The sequence below is a fragment of the Pleurodeles waltl genome, chromosome 10 (genome assembly GCF_031143425.1).
Source record: "Pleurodeles waltl isolate 20211129_DDA chromosome 10, aPleWal1.hap1.20221129, whole genome shotgun sequence".
Lineage (NCBI taxonomy): Eukaryota > Metazoa > Chordata > Amphibia > Caudata > Salamandridae > Pleurodeles > Pleurodeles waltl.
In genome coordinates, this window is record NC_090449.1 from 821841086 (window position 1) to 821859108 (window position 18023).

The 18023-nt window shown below is 44.7% G+C and overlaps 1 protein-coding gene across 1 annotated transcript in view; it reads left to right on the plus strand.

Moving 5' to 3' along the window:
• Positions 1-18023, plus strand: part of CTNNB1 (catenin beta 1) — a 60038-nt gene that overhangs the window by 29757 nt on the left and 12258 nt on the right. Inside the window, 10 exon segments of the mRNA XM_069211485.1 lie at positions 3859-4006; positions 4009-4148; positions 4150-4189; positions 4477-4535; positions 4537-4560; positions 4562-4588; positions 4590-4652; positions 5780-5899; positions 7011-7161; positions 10246-10367. Of these exon segments, the coding sequence (XP_069067586.1) occupies positions 3859-4006; positions 4009-4148; positions 4150-4189; positions 4477-4535; positions 4537-4560; positions 4562-4588; positions 4590-4652; positions 5780-5899; positions 7011-7161; positions 10246-10367 (894 nt within the window).

Consider the following 18023-nt stretch of genomic DNA (forward strand, 5'->3'; position numbering starts at 1 on the left):
TGCGTGGTGGTAGTGGTACAGCAGCATGGTATTCTCCCACACGTACTGCTGGCTACTCAGATTCAGCTCACTAGGGAGCCTGCAAATACAGAGCCTTTTGTCACCAATGACAGCATAATGTCTCTAAAGTGAGTAGTGCTCTCCAAAATCAGTAGTGTAGAAAGGATGTCCAGTGTAGAGAAGCTTTCTACAGTATGTTTTCTGCATCTATCCTGGAACTCTTCCTCCTAGTATTTTTAACTGTTTAGTCAGCTTGCTCTTCATCACCTTCAAAGGATGGACGGTTGCAGCAGCCTAGGACTTTCGGCAGAAGTATTGGTACCGACCATTACTAGTGTACAGCTGTACTGACAAATTCTGGTGCTCTCCCCTTATAGGTAAAGGGATGTGCCGGTACGTTTGCAGACGCAGCATATTGGTTGAAGAAGTAACGCTGATAGAATAGCCCCGTTGCTTAGTCGTTTGCATTGGTGAATTTCCCAGAACCTTTGGCTCGTGATGAAAGGGGGGTGGGGCTTTATTAGGGTCGCGCCTGCGTTGCTCGCGCATGCGTATCACGGCGAGACACTTTAGTATTTAGAAAAGGGCTCGGAGCCCTGTCCACTTCACGTCAGTGTTTTTTTTTTTTATTGGTTCCTGGGCTTGCCTAATAAAATCTGCTTGCTTTCATTAGTCGAAGGCACGCATACGTCATTCCTTTTCTGGTGGCTAGCCCCTCCTCGAGCGCAACGACCAAGTACAGAAAACATGCGAGGCTCGCTGTTTTCCATCGGGCTCGTGGACTTTTTCTCTAATTTACGAGCGCCGATCTCGCTTGGCAGAAGTAGAGCGCTTTACATAGTTAATTTCACTTTCGGGTTATGTACATAAATGCACTTTTGCCCGAGAGGTGAAAAGTCGGGTTAGGAGTTTACAACGCGATCAGCTCTAACATGAGCAAACGCGAGACCCGTTGCATTGTAAATGCTTGTTTATTATTATTATTTTTTTTGGTGAGGGTGGGAGACCGCGGGGGTGTCTTAAAATAATTATGCCACACATTTGTTCGCCAAAGCTGGTTCTTCTAATAAAGGACCAGACTAATTTTACAGTTTACGGTGCATGTGTGGATAATCCACCTCCTCCACCCCTTGATCGACAAACGACACCAATGCCTAACAGCGGGCAAAGCGCCCAGCAGTTCTACAGGGGCAATTTAATCAGATCAGCGAGAGGGGGAGGAGGCTAAGGCATTAGTTTTACGCAATCTTCCTTGGCATGAATTTTACAGGGATCCACAGGCTATTCTGAATGCATCACTTACGACCATTCTCACAGCACCTAAATTTAGCCTTTCTGTATTTGGATGTGTAAGCATATTTGTGAAGGCTTACGGCTTCTTTAAGCTCGAGTCTTTTTTAAATGTGTACATATACAATGTAATGTATCCTGATGGGATTCTCTTAAATGTGAGGTGTCGGCAATACTGATTGTTAGGGTTTCCTGCCATTTTAGCAGTAGGTTGGATAGTAGTGCACTCCGTTGTACCAAACAATTGAGAATATGACGAATTGCACCCAGCATGGAAACTAGGCCACCTTGGATTTGAATGAATAGTGCCCGCGCAACTCGGGCAAGTTACTGCATCATGGAAGGAACTACTAGGTAGTGGCCGCATATAATTGCCTTCCTGTTGCCTTGGCGAGGTTTAAAGTGACATTCCCGCAAGGAAATTTGTTTTTCAGATTTCATTGGTGGCGCGTTAATGCTGGTAGAAACTGTATTTGATCAAGATTGCGTTGAGCCGGGCGTTTTTCATAGCTGTGTGAAGTACCTGATGCTAATGGCTACAGGTAGAATTAATTAACTTAGCAGTTGATTTTCTTGCAAAACCACTATGTGAAGACTGACAACATGACAAGGCCTAAGTAAGAAGAGTTTTTTGCCATGGCACGTTAATCCTTTTTTTGGCAGCAGATACAAGCGGATATTTGGATGAGTTGGGCTTCCACTTAGCAAATCTGCATGTCTGAGTTTAAGTGTTTGGTTTAATTTATGCATATGATCATTTGTAAAAGGAACTTTAAGCAGTGGTTTGTATAGTGTTAAGTAATCCAACAAAGTGTAGTGGCATAAGTGTGAGTATTGTATACATTGATCACTAAATTGAAGTACTTCATTGGTGTGATTACAGCGCATGTGCAAATGACTAAAATGCAGGAAGAGTGCACTGTCGCTCCCTAGATTAATAGTCATTTGAAAGAGCACAGTGATCAAGTTTAGTATTCCATTGCCCAGTACAAGGAATTTATCGAAAGATGTAAAATATTGATTGTGAGTTGACAGTTGCGTTGAATCGGATTTTGTGAACAGTCTAAAACACTTTGTCCATATATAAATCCAGCCCTTGTGTTCTGTCACTTTAAGAGCCTGCTTGTGTGCTGCCTAACTGTGTATAGGGGTCTGTGCACCTCTTCCTCCCTAGTTTGTGAACCAGAGCATTTGATTCGCCCTGATCTGGCATATTTGCATAAACTGGCTGAAAATGAGCTCCCCAAAATGTCGTTTTTTTTTTTTTAATTGGCGGCATCTTGCAGCCAGGCAGTAAGTTTTGGTGCTCCTGCATACATTATTTGGTTGGGCTTTCGAGCGGTTTCTTCTGTGATTGCCCCTTTTGCACTTAACCCAGAGGACATCCGTTGGGCACTAAAGTTGCTGCTCTCCACACCCACTGACTAATCCGAGGTGTGCTTGCATCAATAGTGTTTCCCCTTATTGTTGTCTTGCCCACTCCTGAGACATTTAAAACCTCGCCCTAGGTTATTCGGTAATTGGAGGTTAACAGAACCTTCCTGTGGTGACTTCTACCAGAGCTCTTGCTCTGTTTCACTCTTCACACCCTTACTTGACCCATACCACCCCACCTTCTTTCTTGTGTGGTAACTAAGCACATTCCTTCCACAGACAGATGTCCTCTTTCCCTACTCGCACCAAAGTATAGGCCTACCATCTTTCCAGAGTGGACCTTACTAGAACCATAGAAAACATATCTGCATTTAATGCCCCCCATTAATCCAACAAACAAAAAAGCCCTGAATGGATTCCTGTGACAGATTTGAGGACTGGCCTTCTGGTGCTCGGTCGATTCGGAGTATTTAGGTCGGCCTCAAGAGGTTTGGCTTCATCGGCTCCTGGACAGATGTCACTTGCTGAGCTGGCACCACTTCGACCATTCACTTGAAAATGATGCCCATAATTCTGAGGGAAATCTGAGATCCGTGTGCCCTCGACTGGGTCACATGCCCCAGTACCATTCCTAACTCCTTACAGACCCCAGTTTCAGTTCACCCATCACGTTTGACTTAATCTTCTGTCCTTTCCTCCTTGGAACCAAACTCCAAAGGTTGACTACTGATCACTATTATGAATGGCCTTTCCGTTCACAGGGATCTTTTCTCGTTCCCACCTCTCCTTCGTCGCATTTAATGCTCCAAAGCAGCATCCTGCATACAAGTGAACATACACGTTTCTTTAGTGTCACGAGGGATACGTGTCCAGTGTAAAGATATTTAGGTATGTTGCTGTCTGCATATTTACACTTCTGTGAATGTAATGTAATTAAAAACTGATAAAGGCAATAGGTCTGCCTTGTCTATTTTGACAGCTATTGATTTACAATTTGCGACTTCATGAATACTTTAGAAATTAGGTGGTGGGGTGGGGGGGGGGGGAGAAAGAGTTGTTTACTCCTTCCTTACCTAGCCACCCCTCCCCATCCTGCTCCACTTCCCCTTGGGGACTGAAGGCATTTAGGGATATGGGTAGAACCCTTTTTAAAGGGGGTTTGTACTAAAGGTATTCTTATCTCCTTCCAAACAGGAAGGAATGGAAGGCCTTCTGGGAACCCTTGTTCAACTTCTTGGCTCAGATGACATCAATGTCGTAACCTGTGCAGCTGGGATCCTTTCCAACCTTACTTGCAACAATTATAAGAATAAGATGATGGTTTGTCAAGTTGGTGGCATTGAGCCCTAGTGCGAACCGTTTTACGTGCTGGTGACAGAGAGGACATAACTGAACCTGCCATCTGTGCACTTCGTCATCTAACCAGCAGACATCAGGAAGCAGAGATGGCTCAGAATGCTGTACGTCTACACTATGGACTCCCAGGTGGTGGTTAAACTGTTACATCCGCCCTCTCATTGGCCCTGATAAAGGTAATGTCATACTTGTGGTAATATTATTATTTATTATTATTATTTTGCCTCTGGCTTGTAACTTAAAGATCCCATGATGATTAGCTTCTTAAGGCTCAGTGGCCAGTTTTGGAAACAAAAGATTTCCCAGAACAAATATTAGGTACTTGTTGAATATCTTTTAAGCGCTCTATACATAAGATTTACGTTTCAATATACAATTGCTAGATAGGGCCGCAGGCATTTCTATCATTTCAGGTTCTAATTCTGCTTTTTTTTTTTTTCTCCTTCTTTTTTTCCCACCTACAGGCTACAGTTGGCCTCATACGCAATCTTGCGCTGTGTCCAGCGAATCATGCCCCCATTACGGGAACAAGGTGCAATTCCCAAGATTAGTACAGCTGTTGGTTCTGGGCACATCAGGATACTCAACGTCGCACTTCAATGGGTGGAACACAGCAGCAAGTTTTGTGGTAGGTTACCTTGTGCGGTTGTAGGATGTGCCCCAGTTTTACGCATTGAAATTAATATTCCCCTGCCCCATTATACCCTTGAGTCAGGTAGGTGTTACAAGGTTTAAGAAAGTGCAACGTCACAATTGTATTCGTTTTCATTGAATTGTTACTTTGAGCCCGTTGCCCCCATCTACAGCAGTTCATTTCATACAGGGAGATCTCTTAACAATGCCTGTCTAGATTTGGCAGTCCTAAGTGGTTTTTAGGGTCGAGGCCTGTGAGTGCATGCGCTTGCATCTCGTACGCAAGATGCTGTTGTGTTCAGTAAAGGGACTGGAGCCCGCCTGTCACTCACCATTTGTTGGTTTGCATCGGCAGTAATCTTTAAAACCTCGCAATTCAAGGCATGCCTACCATCATTTCCGTGCCTCTGTGTGGTGCAGGGATCAAGCACTAATTAATTCAACTTGATTGTTGCCTGTCCGCTGCCCCCGACGTGATCGAGGTACTATTTGTTCTTTTTAACTTCTAGTGCCCCATAAACAGAAGGCGTGGACTGGCAAAAACGTGCCCAGCAGGACAAACAGAAATGCAAAGTTTTTTTTTATTTATTTTTTAAAGCTAACTTTTTATTTTACTTTGTCTTTTCTCAGTTTCCACTCCCTTTTTTGCTTTTGCTCATGGGTGCTGTTGTCAAAAGATGACAATTAACTTTTTCGAAATAGACCTATTGTATTGCAAATGTGTTTAAAATAAAAATAAAAAAAAATTAAATCGCTTTCAATCTCTATTGAGCTCCTCGTGAGTACTCGATATCAAACCACAACGCAGCTGAAGGAAACGACAGGAACTATTAAAATTATGCTGAATCACATGCAGGTCTGCAAAATAAAGATGGAAGGGCCTTGTATGTGTGGCTTGTTTTCTTTTATATTGGTTGCAGTTGTGTTGATTGAGGATTATTGTAGCATTTCCTAAAGTTTTCTGGAGTTTTTCACTTTGAAGTTGTACAGTGCAATGCGTGGTTCCATTTCAGGCTGAATGGGGGGGGGGGGGGGTCTCTAGTCCTTCTAGGCGCACTGTACTTTTTTGCTAGTGAGTGAGTCTTTACTTTTTCTGTCTCCTCCCCCAACCCACTTCCCTTTCTAGGAAGGGGTTCGCATGGAAGAAATCGTGGAGGGATGTACTGGTGCGCTGCATATCTTGGCCCGTGATGTTCACAACAGGATTGTAATAAGAGGTTTAAATACCATTCCACTGTTTGTGCAGGTAGGTGTGCTTAAAGAAGCAATTGCGTCACAGTAATTTATTCTCTAGCTATCATAAAGGAAACCTCTCTCTCCCTTTTAATGGTTTATCTTGATGGCTTTTTTTTTATATAGTTTATATTGTGGCTTTTTTTTAAAAAAAATGCTTTCAGGTTTTACCAACACCTTAACCAGCCCAAAACGCTCAAATTGTACATTTATAGTTCGTCAAGAAGCTGATGGTGTTTGCCTCGCTCATAAAATGCCTCATAACTAGCCCTAGTTAAATGGTTTTTAACCGTCAGCATTTAATAAGGTATGCCTAACCATAAAAGTGCTTGCTGGCGATCGGAGTTCTTTCCTTAGTAGAAAGGTTCTGTGCTTGGATAACAAGAGGTGTTGGGAGGAGGGGGGGGGAAGGAGAGAGGGGGGTGGGAGGAGGAGAGGAGAGAGGGGGGGGGGGGGGGGGGGGGGGAGAACCTGTAGCACGCTTACTACGTCTCCACAGCTTTTTGCGTTTGTATGTGGTGAGCGACGACTCTGATGCCCAAACTGGATTTGAGCTCAGTCCACCCGAGTATAGAACTGCACCAGAATGTGTGTGTTTCTTTGGGGGGGGGGGGGGTGGATGTAGTGGAAGGCTGATTAACCGAGCTTCTTTGGGTGAAGCCAAACTGCTGCCTCTCACGTGTGAAGTTTTGCAGAGCCATGTGTCGCATATGTGCCCTGACAGGCCTGGAGCCTTCATAGGAAACTCGGCTGGTGCTTGTAGAATTTCAAAAGAACCCTCATTTGGTGTGGTATCCACGACTTTAACTGCAAATGCTGCCTAGAGCTCGACGTGCGTTCCAAAATTACGGAACATTAAACAAGGAAGTATGTTTGAGACTCGCTAGTTATAAAGGCAGTTGCCAATGCTTGGTTCAATAGCTGTGTGAACTGTGTTCCAGCTCGAGCGTATGAGTGACCTGTGACTTGCAGTACTTTGTTCTTGAAGCGAGCTGCATTATATGGTTGGGCTACCTTTCACGGAAAAGGTGCTAGCTTGATGCGCAAGTGGGTTCTCATTAAGGTGGCTCGATGCAGTGTACGGGGCCTCGGAAATGACCTTCTGCGAACTTGTTTTTGTTTAGTTGCTGTACTCTCCAATTGAGAACATCCAGAGAGTTGCTGCTGGGGTGTTGTGTGAACTGGCACAGGACAAAGAAGCTGCTGAAGCTATTGAGGCAGAAGGAGCCACTGCCCCTCTGACAGAGTTGCTGCATTCTAGAAATGAAGGTGTTGGTAAGTTGAATTGTGGTTTGTAACAAAAATCTACATCCTACACTGCTACTCATTGTCGCAGATTCTATGTGCATCTCAACGTGTCTTCGATCTCATGGCATAGTTTCATTAGTCTCGATAGTTGAACCTGCCCCGTTAGATCATAGGAATTACGGTTACTTATGTAGATGGGAACTATGGCTGAATTACCGTGATTCAAATCCGTGACCGTGTACCAACAGCTCAGTTTATGGTTCTCCTGGACGTTATTTTTTATTGCATGTTAAATTACTATAAGCTATTGAGTTTTTAATCTAGATAGTAACAAACATCCTTTCTCACCTTGTACTTGTTATAAACGGGTCGCCAAGCCGGCCTTGCCATACTTTGTTTCTAAACTGACTTTTTCCCTGTGACTCATTGTAAACCCAGTTTGGAAATGGCCATTCGTTGCTAGAATGAGTAGTTGTTAGTTTTGCACCCACCCCTCTTTCCCCCTCCCCCCCCCCCCCCCCCCCCCCCCAAAAATAAAATAAAAAATTCCATCCTCCTGGGGAAGTGCCTGATGACTTCTGTGGCTAGTCCGCCCTGCCTCCTGCACACTTACAGCTTTAAACCGCAACTGTTTGAAAAAACGTTTCGAAAACCATTTCTTTTGAGTCCTGAATTGAAAGGCAGCAAACCAGGTTTACTGTTCCTAAGTTGTTCTTATAAACTGTTACTCAAACTAGAGCCCGAAAGGAACAGAAGGGAAGAGCTATGGTCCACCCACTGTTCCAACGTTTTTAGAAGGACAACGCCTGTTCTTGGCCAGTTGTTAAAGGAATATCCACAGAGGCCTGATATTTTCTGCAGGTTATAATCTAGGTGGATTGAACCATGTGTTTGTTTAATAAATATAATGTTTCTTTTAAACCTAATGGCTTTTAACATCTGTTAAGTGCTTGCTTAAAAAGGCAGCCTTGCAGAAATTATTTGAATAGTGGAAATGGGTGTCCTAGTACTGGAGCACTTCTAGTTGGAGCGTGGAGGGTCTGCAGCGACTACCAGGAGTCAGATTGTTAATTCACAATTAAAATAAAATTGCCATCAAACAAGGCGGGGAAGGCGGTGGCAACACAGACAATGCATAACAAATGCTAGTAAAGCAGCTGCAATTTCTGAAAAAGTAAACGCCAGATGTAGGTATGCTTTTTAAAGGAAACCATGGGGCAGATATGGGAGCAGGATGAACATAAGTGAAGGTTGAAATGCAACAGTTCTGGGAGAATTACCCTTCAGCTTAACAGGAGTGCATAGAGCGTTTGAATATTCAAAAACTGAAGAATTGATGAAGCATGCCTTGACTTCAAAAATGGAATGAGTGACTGCATACTAAATGGCAGACAGGTGGTTGCACAATAAGAGAATGGGTAAGCAGGAACTGTTGGTCCTCCTTTTAAATATCAAGTAGAGGGAAAGCCAGCTTAAGGTCTGTGGTGGAATTTCAGACTTTAGGGACCCCGTCTTAGAAATTGCTTTATCGCAGTTTATTTCTGAAAGAAGGTTCTCGAGGATCACTGGGATTTTGTTAAGTGGATATCATGGCGGATGGCAGCTACGCTTGGCAGACCTGATTATTTATTTTTACACACGCGCTATAGAGAAGTGATCGAAGCATCTTGCCTCGTTAGCACTATAGGCAGGAACAGAGCCAGCCAGCACTTAAAGAGGAGCAAGACCAGTCTTTGGTTGACCTGTACTACCATTCCCATAACCCAGCCAGGAGAGAACATTGTTCGGATAGTGACCTGAAATTTTAAGTATTATTTGACTGACACTTTTGTCAGTTTAGGTCCCATCGCATTGAAGACCTCTCTCTGGTGTAAAAAAAAAAAAAAAAAAGGCAATGCTCGGTCAGCAGAGAGGCAAAAAAGGTAAAATCCGTGTCTGGATGGTCGAGTTAGAAGTTGTGGAGATTCTTTAAATCTGCACATGTGCAGGATATAGGTATTACAACACTTTAGGATGATGGAGCACACTGCTAATGGGGTGGGTGTAGTGTAACGTGAAATTACAGAGGAATTGTGCAAGAAGCGTAACTCCGCATTTAGCACTATTTTCGCTCAAAGAAAATGGCATTGCAACATAACACCAACTACGCACTTTTGTTTGTTGTCCTGTGCAACACTAACTACGCACTTTTGTTGTCCTGTGCTCCTGTGGTAGGATTGTTGTTCCAATTTTTTCAATTATATGAATGGACTCACTTGCATAATTTCAGTCACTTTATGTCCGAAAAGTAACACAAAATTAGTTTCCCTGAATTGGATTCAAGGCCAAATTGCAGTGAGGTTCTAGTTGGAAGGTGAAGATGAATCCCAGGGGAACTCCGTGGGATATAGAGTATTATTGGGAAAGGGGTGCATTCATCCAAGCGTTGTGGGGCCCTACTAGAACATTTAAATAGTGAAGCTATGCCATTATTAATGCTGATCCAATTTTTCAGTGGAGATTGAGTAGGAGATCCTGCCATACTTGCTCACTTTCTGTAGGTGCAGTTCTTGATTTTAGTGAGTCTTTGCCTAGGTTAAGAGTGTCTTGTTAGCTTTTCATTTTTATTGAGAATGCTAAAGAATTGTGGGTCACCAAGAGTTGATACGAGCCCAACAGTTTTTTTTTTTTTTGGGGGGGGGGGCTGTTATTGGGGAAATAAAGGGGAAACTTTTGATTTGGGAGGCGAGCCATTTTCACTCTTGGAAGGAGGAGCAACTCTCACTAAATGACAGTGTTTTCATCCCACATCACGCATCTGGCTCCCCCTTCCCCTAAAAAAAAACCACAAACTTTGTTGGGGACATAAGTGTAACAAATAAGTGAGCTAACCCATTTTCTAGAAATATTGTGCTCCTGAGTCTCTCCTAGGCTACATATTGCGGATAATGCTAGAACTACTTAATCGTTGATTTAACAATGTGCATGTATTCGTTATTGCTGTTAAAGTGTAAGCTGTCCCTATGTGGGATGTCTGGTTTCAGTATTACTGCTGCACGAAAACTTCTGAGGAGACATTTAGTCTTTTTAACACACATAAATGTTCCTACTTTGCCTCTTTCTCCCCTTTAGCAACATATGCAGCAGCAGTGCTGTTCCGAATGTCTGAGGACAAGCCACAAGATTACAAGAAACGCTTGTCTGTTGAACTTACAAGTTCTCTCTTCAGAACTGAACCAATGACCTGGAATGAGGTAAATTTACCCATGACTATAAATCTCCCTGGTCAGTCTTTTGTAAAAGCACATTCATTGCCTCTGATCTACTTGTTTTTATGCAGAGAAAATCTGAGAATTTTAAGTGTGGGTTGTTTCTAAATTACATTCATTTTTGAGTTGCGCCTGTATGAGAATTTGCTAGCGCATGGGCTCTCACTTGAAAGACTCCTGTTTAGTAATGGGTTTGGAACCTGCCCATTGCTTACTGTTCATTGACATCAGTCACTCTTCGTTCTATTTGAGTACACTTGCCATGCATCACTTCCTTTTTAGGTTGAGTGTAAGCGTTCAACCTTGTGTATACTTATAGTATACGTGTTATGGCGTAAAGCGATTTTCATTTGTTGGTTGCAGTGTCCTTTAAAAATTCTTGTTTGCTAGTGGTAAATTCTGCCTTTTTCGCCCTCCTTTTTCTTTTTCGGAGCAGTGACCGACTACTGTATTATTCCACTTTGGTTTCTTTATCTGTTGCTGTGACTAACTGTAAGAAAATGCAACTGTTGGCATGGTTACCCCCTAACTTTTTGCCTTTTGTTTATGCCAGCTTTGATTGGAAGTGTGCTGGGACCCTGCTAACCAGGCCCCGGCACCAGTGTTCTTTCCCTAAAAACTGTACCTTTGCCTCCACAATTGGCATAGCCCTGGTACCAAGGGCCCTGTGGCCAGGGAAGGTCTCCAGGGGCGGCAGCGTGTATTATGCCACCCTGGATACCCTCACCTAGCACATGCACACTGCCTCACAGTTTGTGTGTGCTGTTGGGGAGTAAGACAGTCGACATGGCACTCCCCTCCGAGTGCCATGCCTACAACCCACTGCCTTTGGCATAGGTAAGTCACCCCTCTAGCAGGTCTTACAGCCCTAAGGCAGGGTGCACTATACCACAGGTGAGGGCATAGCTGCATGAGCACTATACCCCTACAGTGTCTAAGCCAATTCTTAGACATTGTAAGTGCAGGGTAGCCATACTGATTATATGGTCTGGGAGTTTGTCAAAAACGAACTCCACAGTTCCATAATGGCTACACTGAATACTGAAAAGTTTGGTATCTAACTTCTCAGCACAATAAACCCACACTGATGCCAGTGTGGGATTTATTGAGAAATACACTCAGAGGGCATCTTAGAGATGCGCTATATGCAGCTCTATTGTTAGTGTGTGACTGACCGTTCCTTTCCGTGCCAGCCTGCCACTTCCAGATGAGTTTCTGACCACATGGGTGAGTGCCTCTGTGCACTCTGGTCAAACAAAGCCTGTCCTGGGTGGAGGTGCTTCACACCTCCCCCTGCAGGAACTGTAACACCTGGTGGTGAGGAGCCTTAAAGGCTCAAGCCTGGTGATACAATGCCCCATGGCACTCCAGCTAGGGGAGATACCTCCCCCCTGATCATAGCCCCCACTTTTGGCCTCAAGTCCGGGGAGATGAGAAAACAAGGACTCACCCCCTCAGCCAGGTCCACACCTAAGGTGACCAGAGCTGACGTGGATGTTCTAAATCTTGTGGTTCTAAAATAAATTAAGAAAATAATATTTTTCTATACTAAACCTATTGGCCTGGAGTTAAGTCATTGAGTGTGTGTGTGTGTGTTCTCACTTATTGCTTGTGTGTGTGTGTTCTCACTTATTGCTTGTGTGTGTGTGTTCTCACTTATTGTGTGTGTGTGTGTGTGTGTGTGTGTGTGTGTACAACAAATGCTTAACACTACCCTTTGAGCCTAACTGCTTGACCACACTACCACAAATAGAGCATTAATATTATTTATTATTGCCTCTGTCGGGCCTCTTGGGGAACCCCTGGACTCTGTCCCCACTATCTCATTTTGATACAGTATATACAGCCAGCTTCCTACTCTGACTCCTTTTGGTTATTTCTTTGTTGCTGCCTTTTCGCTGTGGTTGCTTTAGGGTGGTAACTGCCTGCGTTTTCATTCCCCCCACGTTGCTGACATCTATTTTTTTTTTTTTTTTTTTTTTTTTTTTTTCTGCTGTATTCCAGTGCTATAGTAGCTTACCTTTTGGCTCCTAACATAAGCTTATTTTGCAAAAGAAACAGTTGTTTAGCTCACGTAAGCCACAGTATACCTTTTTGATAGAATGTAGCTAAACCTAGAAACCTGATGTGAACCTTGCTTTGCTGTCTCTCTCTGCCTCTCTAGGGCCCCTCCCTGCCAGCACTCATACATCCATACAAGGCATTGCTTATCTCCTTTATTGGGGCCATAAATATTCTCTGGCTGCTCTGCTATTCACTTCATTAGATCTTTGTGAAAATGTGAGACAAGAACTGTTGCAAGACTTTTCATTCTCTTAAAATAAAAAAGTTTTCCAGCCTGATGTCAGTAGCTGTCAGTGACCCGCAGGAACTGCCGTTATGAAACTGGGTTGACCGGTGTATGTAGCAAGGAAAGTCCAGTTCTGAATTTACAATTCCAATAGCTGCAACTCAAGAAAATGCAAGACCTATTGCATTGCATATGCTTGTTCTTTCAGTGATGCACAAATTAATTATGCTTGATTAGTGTCCCTTGGTTGGCTGTCAGCTGCTCGCATTGTGATTGCGGTAATTATTCGTTCCTAAAAATGAGATAGGATGCGTCCGCTTTGGCTGCATCATAGTACTTTTTTAACTTCTCCCCACATAGTCCCCATTTCTAGTCAACTCCTCCGGGCCCTTCTTTTTAATTCCACATGCCCCCTGTTTTCTCTCCCGACTTGGGAGGGTAGGGGAGATGCTTTTTGGAGCTGCCAGTGCTGACCGCTTCATATCGTAATTTATTATTATTTTTTTTTAAATGGTCCCGTTACCACCCAATTTCCAAAGCCAATAGAGCACCCAGAGGCGAGACCTATTGGGTTTGCCAATGCTTTTTTTTTCTTCTTTTTTTTTTTTTTCCCTTTGGAGACAAAAGCAAAAATGTGTTTTCTTATGAACAGTATGGATTGAGGATGGCCTATCAGTGATAGTGCAGTCTAAGTTCTGTTGTGTATGTCTCAATTTAGTGTGATAAATAATGAATGGTTTACTATATCAAAATGGGATGTAGTGTGCTGAGTCCAGGGGTTCCTCAAGAGGCTTGACAGAGGCAATAATAGATACTAATGCTCTATTTGTGGGGGTGTGGCCGAGCAGTTAGGCTTATCAGAGTGTAGTGTGAAGCATTTGTTGTACACACAAGCAATAAGAGAAAACGAACACTCAGTGACATTTTCCAGGCCATTAGGTTTTTATATAGAAACAAAATATTTTGTTTATTTCTAGAACCACAAAATTAATTTAGCAGGTAAGTACATCAAATGAAAGGTACTTTGCATAGTAATACTTAGGACTTTGAATAGAATCAGTATTGTACGCAGTTTTCTTTAAAATGGCAAAAAGCTATTTTAAAAGTGGACCTAGTCCACTTTTCAACAGTTCCGGGGGGAGGTACCACACTTACAGGTTCAGTCTCCAGGGCATAGGTAGCCCACCTTTGGGGGTTCAAGGTAACCCCAAACGCACAGCAACACGGGGGAGGTCAAACTTGAACCAAAATAACATGGGCGCCTATCGAGACTGGGTACTCCGGTTCCAGTCTGCTTGCAGGTACCCGCGTTGTCGGAGGGCAGACCAGGGGAGTTTGGAGGAGTGCTGGAGGGGCCCCAAGTAGGCACAAAAATCACACTCAGCGGCACAGGGTGACTGGGTGCCATGTGCAGAGGTAGGGTTGGGTTCTCAATAGAACTCTATGTAGGTACCCGGGATCACTTAGGGGCTGCAGGCAGGTCACGGGGGGGGCTCTCGGGAAAGCCACCGACTGGCTGGGTAAGGGTGAGGGCCGTATGCTGGTCCTTGCTGCACTGGTGGTCGGTTTCTCACAGGCCGGGGGACTGCGGGTGCAGTGCTTCTCTAGGTCTCAGATATCTTCGTCCCAGGCAGTCGCGGTCAGGGGGGTTCTGGGGATTCCCTCTGAAGGTGGCATCATGGGGGTGCAGAGGTGTCAGCCCAGGGTGGACACTCCATCTGAGTCGCCTGAGGGTCCTCAGAATAGGTGGTTTCTCTGGACACAGGCCGAGGGCGTCTGGTGCAGAGTAGTTGGACTGACTCTTCTGGAGTGAGGTGAGAGTCCCTTTAAAGTTGGATTCTTGGTCTTCTTTTTTTGGACAGGTCCACTGGAGTTTATTGGTCCTCAGTGATGCAGGTAGCCCCCTAGAGGCTTTTTCAGGGGTTGCTCGTCCTGTAGAACGCATTGCTGCTTTTCTTGCAGCTTTTCGAAGTAGGAGACTGTCTGGTAGTGCTGGGGGCGAGTCAGTTGTGGTCTCCTTCTCTGTGGGGTTTTCAGCTCCAGTCCTTTCTTGAGGTCGTCCGGAATCTGAAGAGCTGGGTTCAGGGTTGCCTCCTAAATAGTAAATTTAGGGGTGTGTCCGGGTCAGAGGGCAGTAGCCAATGGGTACTGTCCCTGAGGGTGGATACGCCCTCCTTGTGCCCACTCCCTCTGGGGGGGGGGGGGGGGGGGGGGAGGAGGAGAAGAGAGACACATTCCCATCCCTATTGGTCCTAATCCTCCAAAGCAAGATGGAGGATTTCTCAAGAAGGGGGTCACTTCAGCTCTGGTCACCTTAGGGGTGATCCTGGCTGAGGGGGTGATTCCTTGTTTTTCTCATTATCTCTCCAGACTTGCTGCCAAAAGTGGGGGCTTGTCTGCGGGGCGGGCATCTCCACTAGCTGGGAGTGCCCTGGGGTGTTGTATCACCAGGCTTGAGCCTTTGAGGCTCACCACCAGGTGTACAGTTCCTGCAGGGGGAGGTGTGAAGCACCTCCACCCAGGGCAGGCTTTGTTTCTGACCACATCGTGCACAAAGGCACGCACCTCATGTGGTCAGACTCGTCTGGAAGTGGCAGGCTGGCACAGACCAGTCAGCCTTGCACTAACAGTTGCCTTAACTTACAGGGGACATCTCTAAGATGCTCTCTGTGTGCATTTTTCAATGAATTCCCACAGTGGCATCAGTGTGGGTTTATTATGCTGAGAAGTTTGATACCAAACTTCCCAGTATTCAGTGTGCCATTATGGATCTGTGGAGTTCGTAATATGACTATGGCTACTCTGCACTTACAATGTCTAAGAATTGACTTGGACATTGTAGGGGCATAGTGCTCATGCAGCTATGACCTTACCTGTGATATAGTGCATCCTGCCTTAGGGCTGCAAGGCCTGCTAGAAGGGTGACTTACCTATGCTACAGGCAGTGGTTTGTGGTGACTCTGAGGGCAGTGCCATGTCAACTGTCTTTTCTCCCCACTAGCACGCACAAGCTACAAAGCAGTGTGCAAGTACTGATTGAGGGGTCCCTGAGAGTGGCAAAATACATGCCGCAGCCCTTAGGGACCTTCCCTGGCCACAGGGCCCTTGGTACCAGGGACTTAACTGTGTGCCAGTGCTGTGTCAATTGTGGAAACAAAGGTACAGTTTTAGGGAAAGAACACAGGTGCTGGGGCCTGGTTAGCAGGGTCCCAGCACACTTCCAGTCAAAGTTGGCATCCACACTAGGCAAAAAGTGGGGGGTGACCATGCCAACAGTGGCATTTTCTTACAGAGAGGTATAACTAACTTTGGTGTTCCTGGTGTGCAGATTGATTTTTGCAGTTTATTTGAAGGGGAGTGGGGGGAGAGGTTGGAATTTGGTAGATGACCTCAGTGAATTCAAGACAATCGCAACTGGACTCGCAATTATGCAATCTTTAAAGAAATTGTTCGAAAATGGTATCTTCAGACTTGTTTTGCAGATGTCATCAACAAAAAATGCCAAGACTACGCGTCCAGATTATCCCAGCCAGGGTCCTAGTGGAATGTCCTCTTGGTAAACTGGTCAGAGAAATCTCTCCCTGCATTTCCACTGCTTCCTCTCATTCCGCAAGTGATTTGCTAGCTGTATCGATCTCGCACCAGAATTATACTTGTAGGCCCTGGAGTGGCCTCACCAGTGGTGGTTCACGGACCTTCTACATCTGCCAGACCACAAGAGGCTCCCTTGCCGATTGAATCACTTGTTTTGAGTCTGGAGGACCGATACTACATCTCCACCATACCAACCCCCCCATTCCTGAACTTGACGATATGGCTCCTGAATTCCTCCAATATTTGCCTGAGTGCTTTCTACAGAATGTATGGACATTATCCGGGAAGATGGGCGTCCTTCCAATAAAAGATCGTACTCCGTCAAATGGAAGAGATTTTACTTGTGTTGCACACAGAATAGTTACATCTTCTTGATATGAAATTAAATTGCAATTATTCAGTCTCTACTACACTTAGCTAATTCAGTTACAATTGTCTTCAATCCAGGTACATCTTGCATCCATTGCATCTTACAGGAAATCACCATCTCAAACCTACTTCTTCCAAATACTAGTAGTAAAGGATTTTCCTGAAGATCTCAAAGTATTTCCCCCAGTCACTAACCCCTCTCCTCCATGAGAACCAAACATGGTCCTTAAATTGCTCCATTTGAGCCAATCCGTAAAGCCCCTTTGCAACATCATACTTGGAAAGTCGCTTTTTTTGGTGGCTATTACTTCCGCCCATAAGGTGAGTGAAATTCAAGCACTGATGGAAGTTACCTTATACTGTTTTTCATTCCAATAGTTATGAGGACTCACCTTAGTTTCCTTCCAAAGGTATAATCGGATTTTCAAACCGATCCGAACATATCTCTACCCTAATTTATTTTTAAGTCCAGCGCAGAGGTCGGTACACTCACTGGATGTTGAGTGTTCAAATTTTATTTAGATAAGACCAAGAGTGTTAGAAAACCGAACCTCCTTTTTGTAATCTATGGTACGGCAAGCACAGGTTTAGCCTCGTCTAAAGTCTACTTCTGATGGATTGTTTCTTGAGATATACGGTCATATTAGCTAGCTTACACACACTTTTTTTTTAAAAAGTGCTCCGGTTTGTCCCCATGCGCGACTAGTCTGTGCTTATGACTGAGGATTCCCCTGGAAATAAACTAGGATTTACAGGTAAGCAATTATCTATACCTGTGATTTCAAACAGTCATCAGGTGATACGATGAATGATTACAAATAGTATAACCACTAGAAATCGAAATGGCCATGTTCAATGGCATCTGTCGCTGTAGATACGCATGTTTTGCAATAGCTCGCCATCTGGTGTTGGGCCGGAGTGTTACAAGTTGTTTTTCTTCGAAGAAGTCTTTCGAGTCACGGGACCGAGTGACTCCTCCTTTTGTGTCCATTGCACATGGGCGTCGACTATCCTCTTGTTTTTTTTCCGCCATCGGGTTCGGACGTGTTCCTGTCGCTCCGAGTTTCGGAACGGAAAGATAGCTAAATTCGGAAGATTTTCGTCGGTATTGTTGTGTTCGGGATCGGCGTAGTTAGATTCAACACCGCATCGAAGATTGAAGAGCTCCGGTGCCCTTCGGGGTAGTTTTTCGATCCCCCGTCGGGGCCTGGTCGGCCCGACCGCGTGCTGAAGAACGCCGATGGAACGGACCCCGTTCCGTTTCTGTCCCAAATGCCACAACAAGTACCCCTATACAGACCAACACTTGGTCTGTAACCTGTGCCTGTCACCTGAGCACAGTGAAGACACCTGCGAGGCCTGTTGTGCGTTCCGGTCCCGAAAAACAC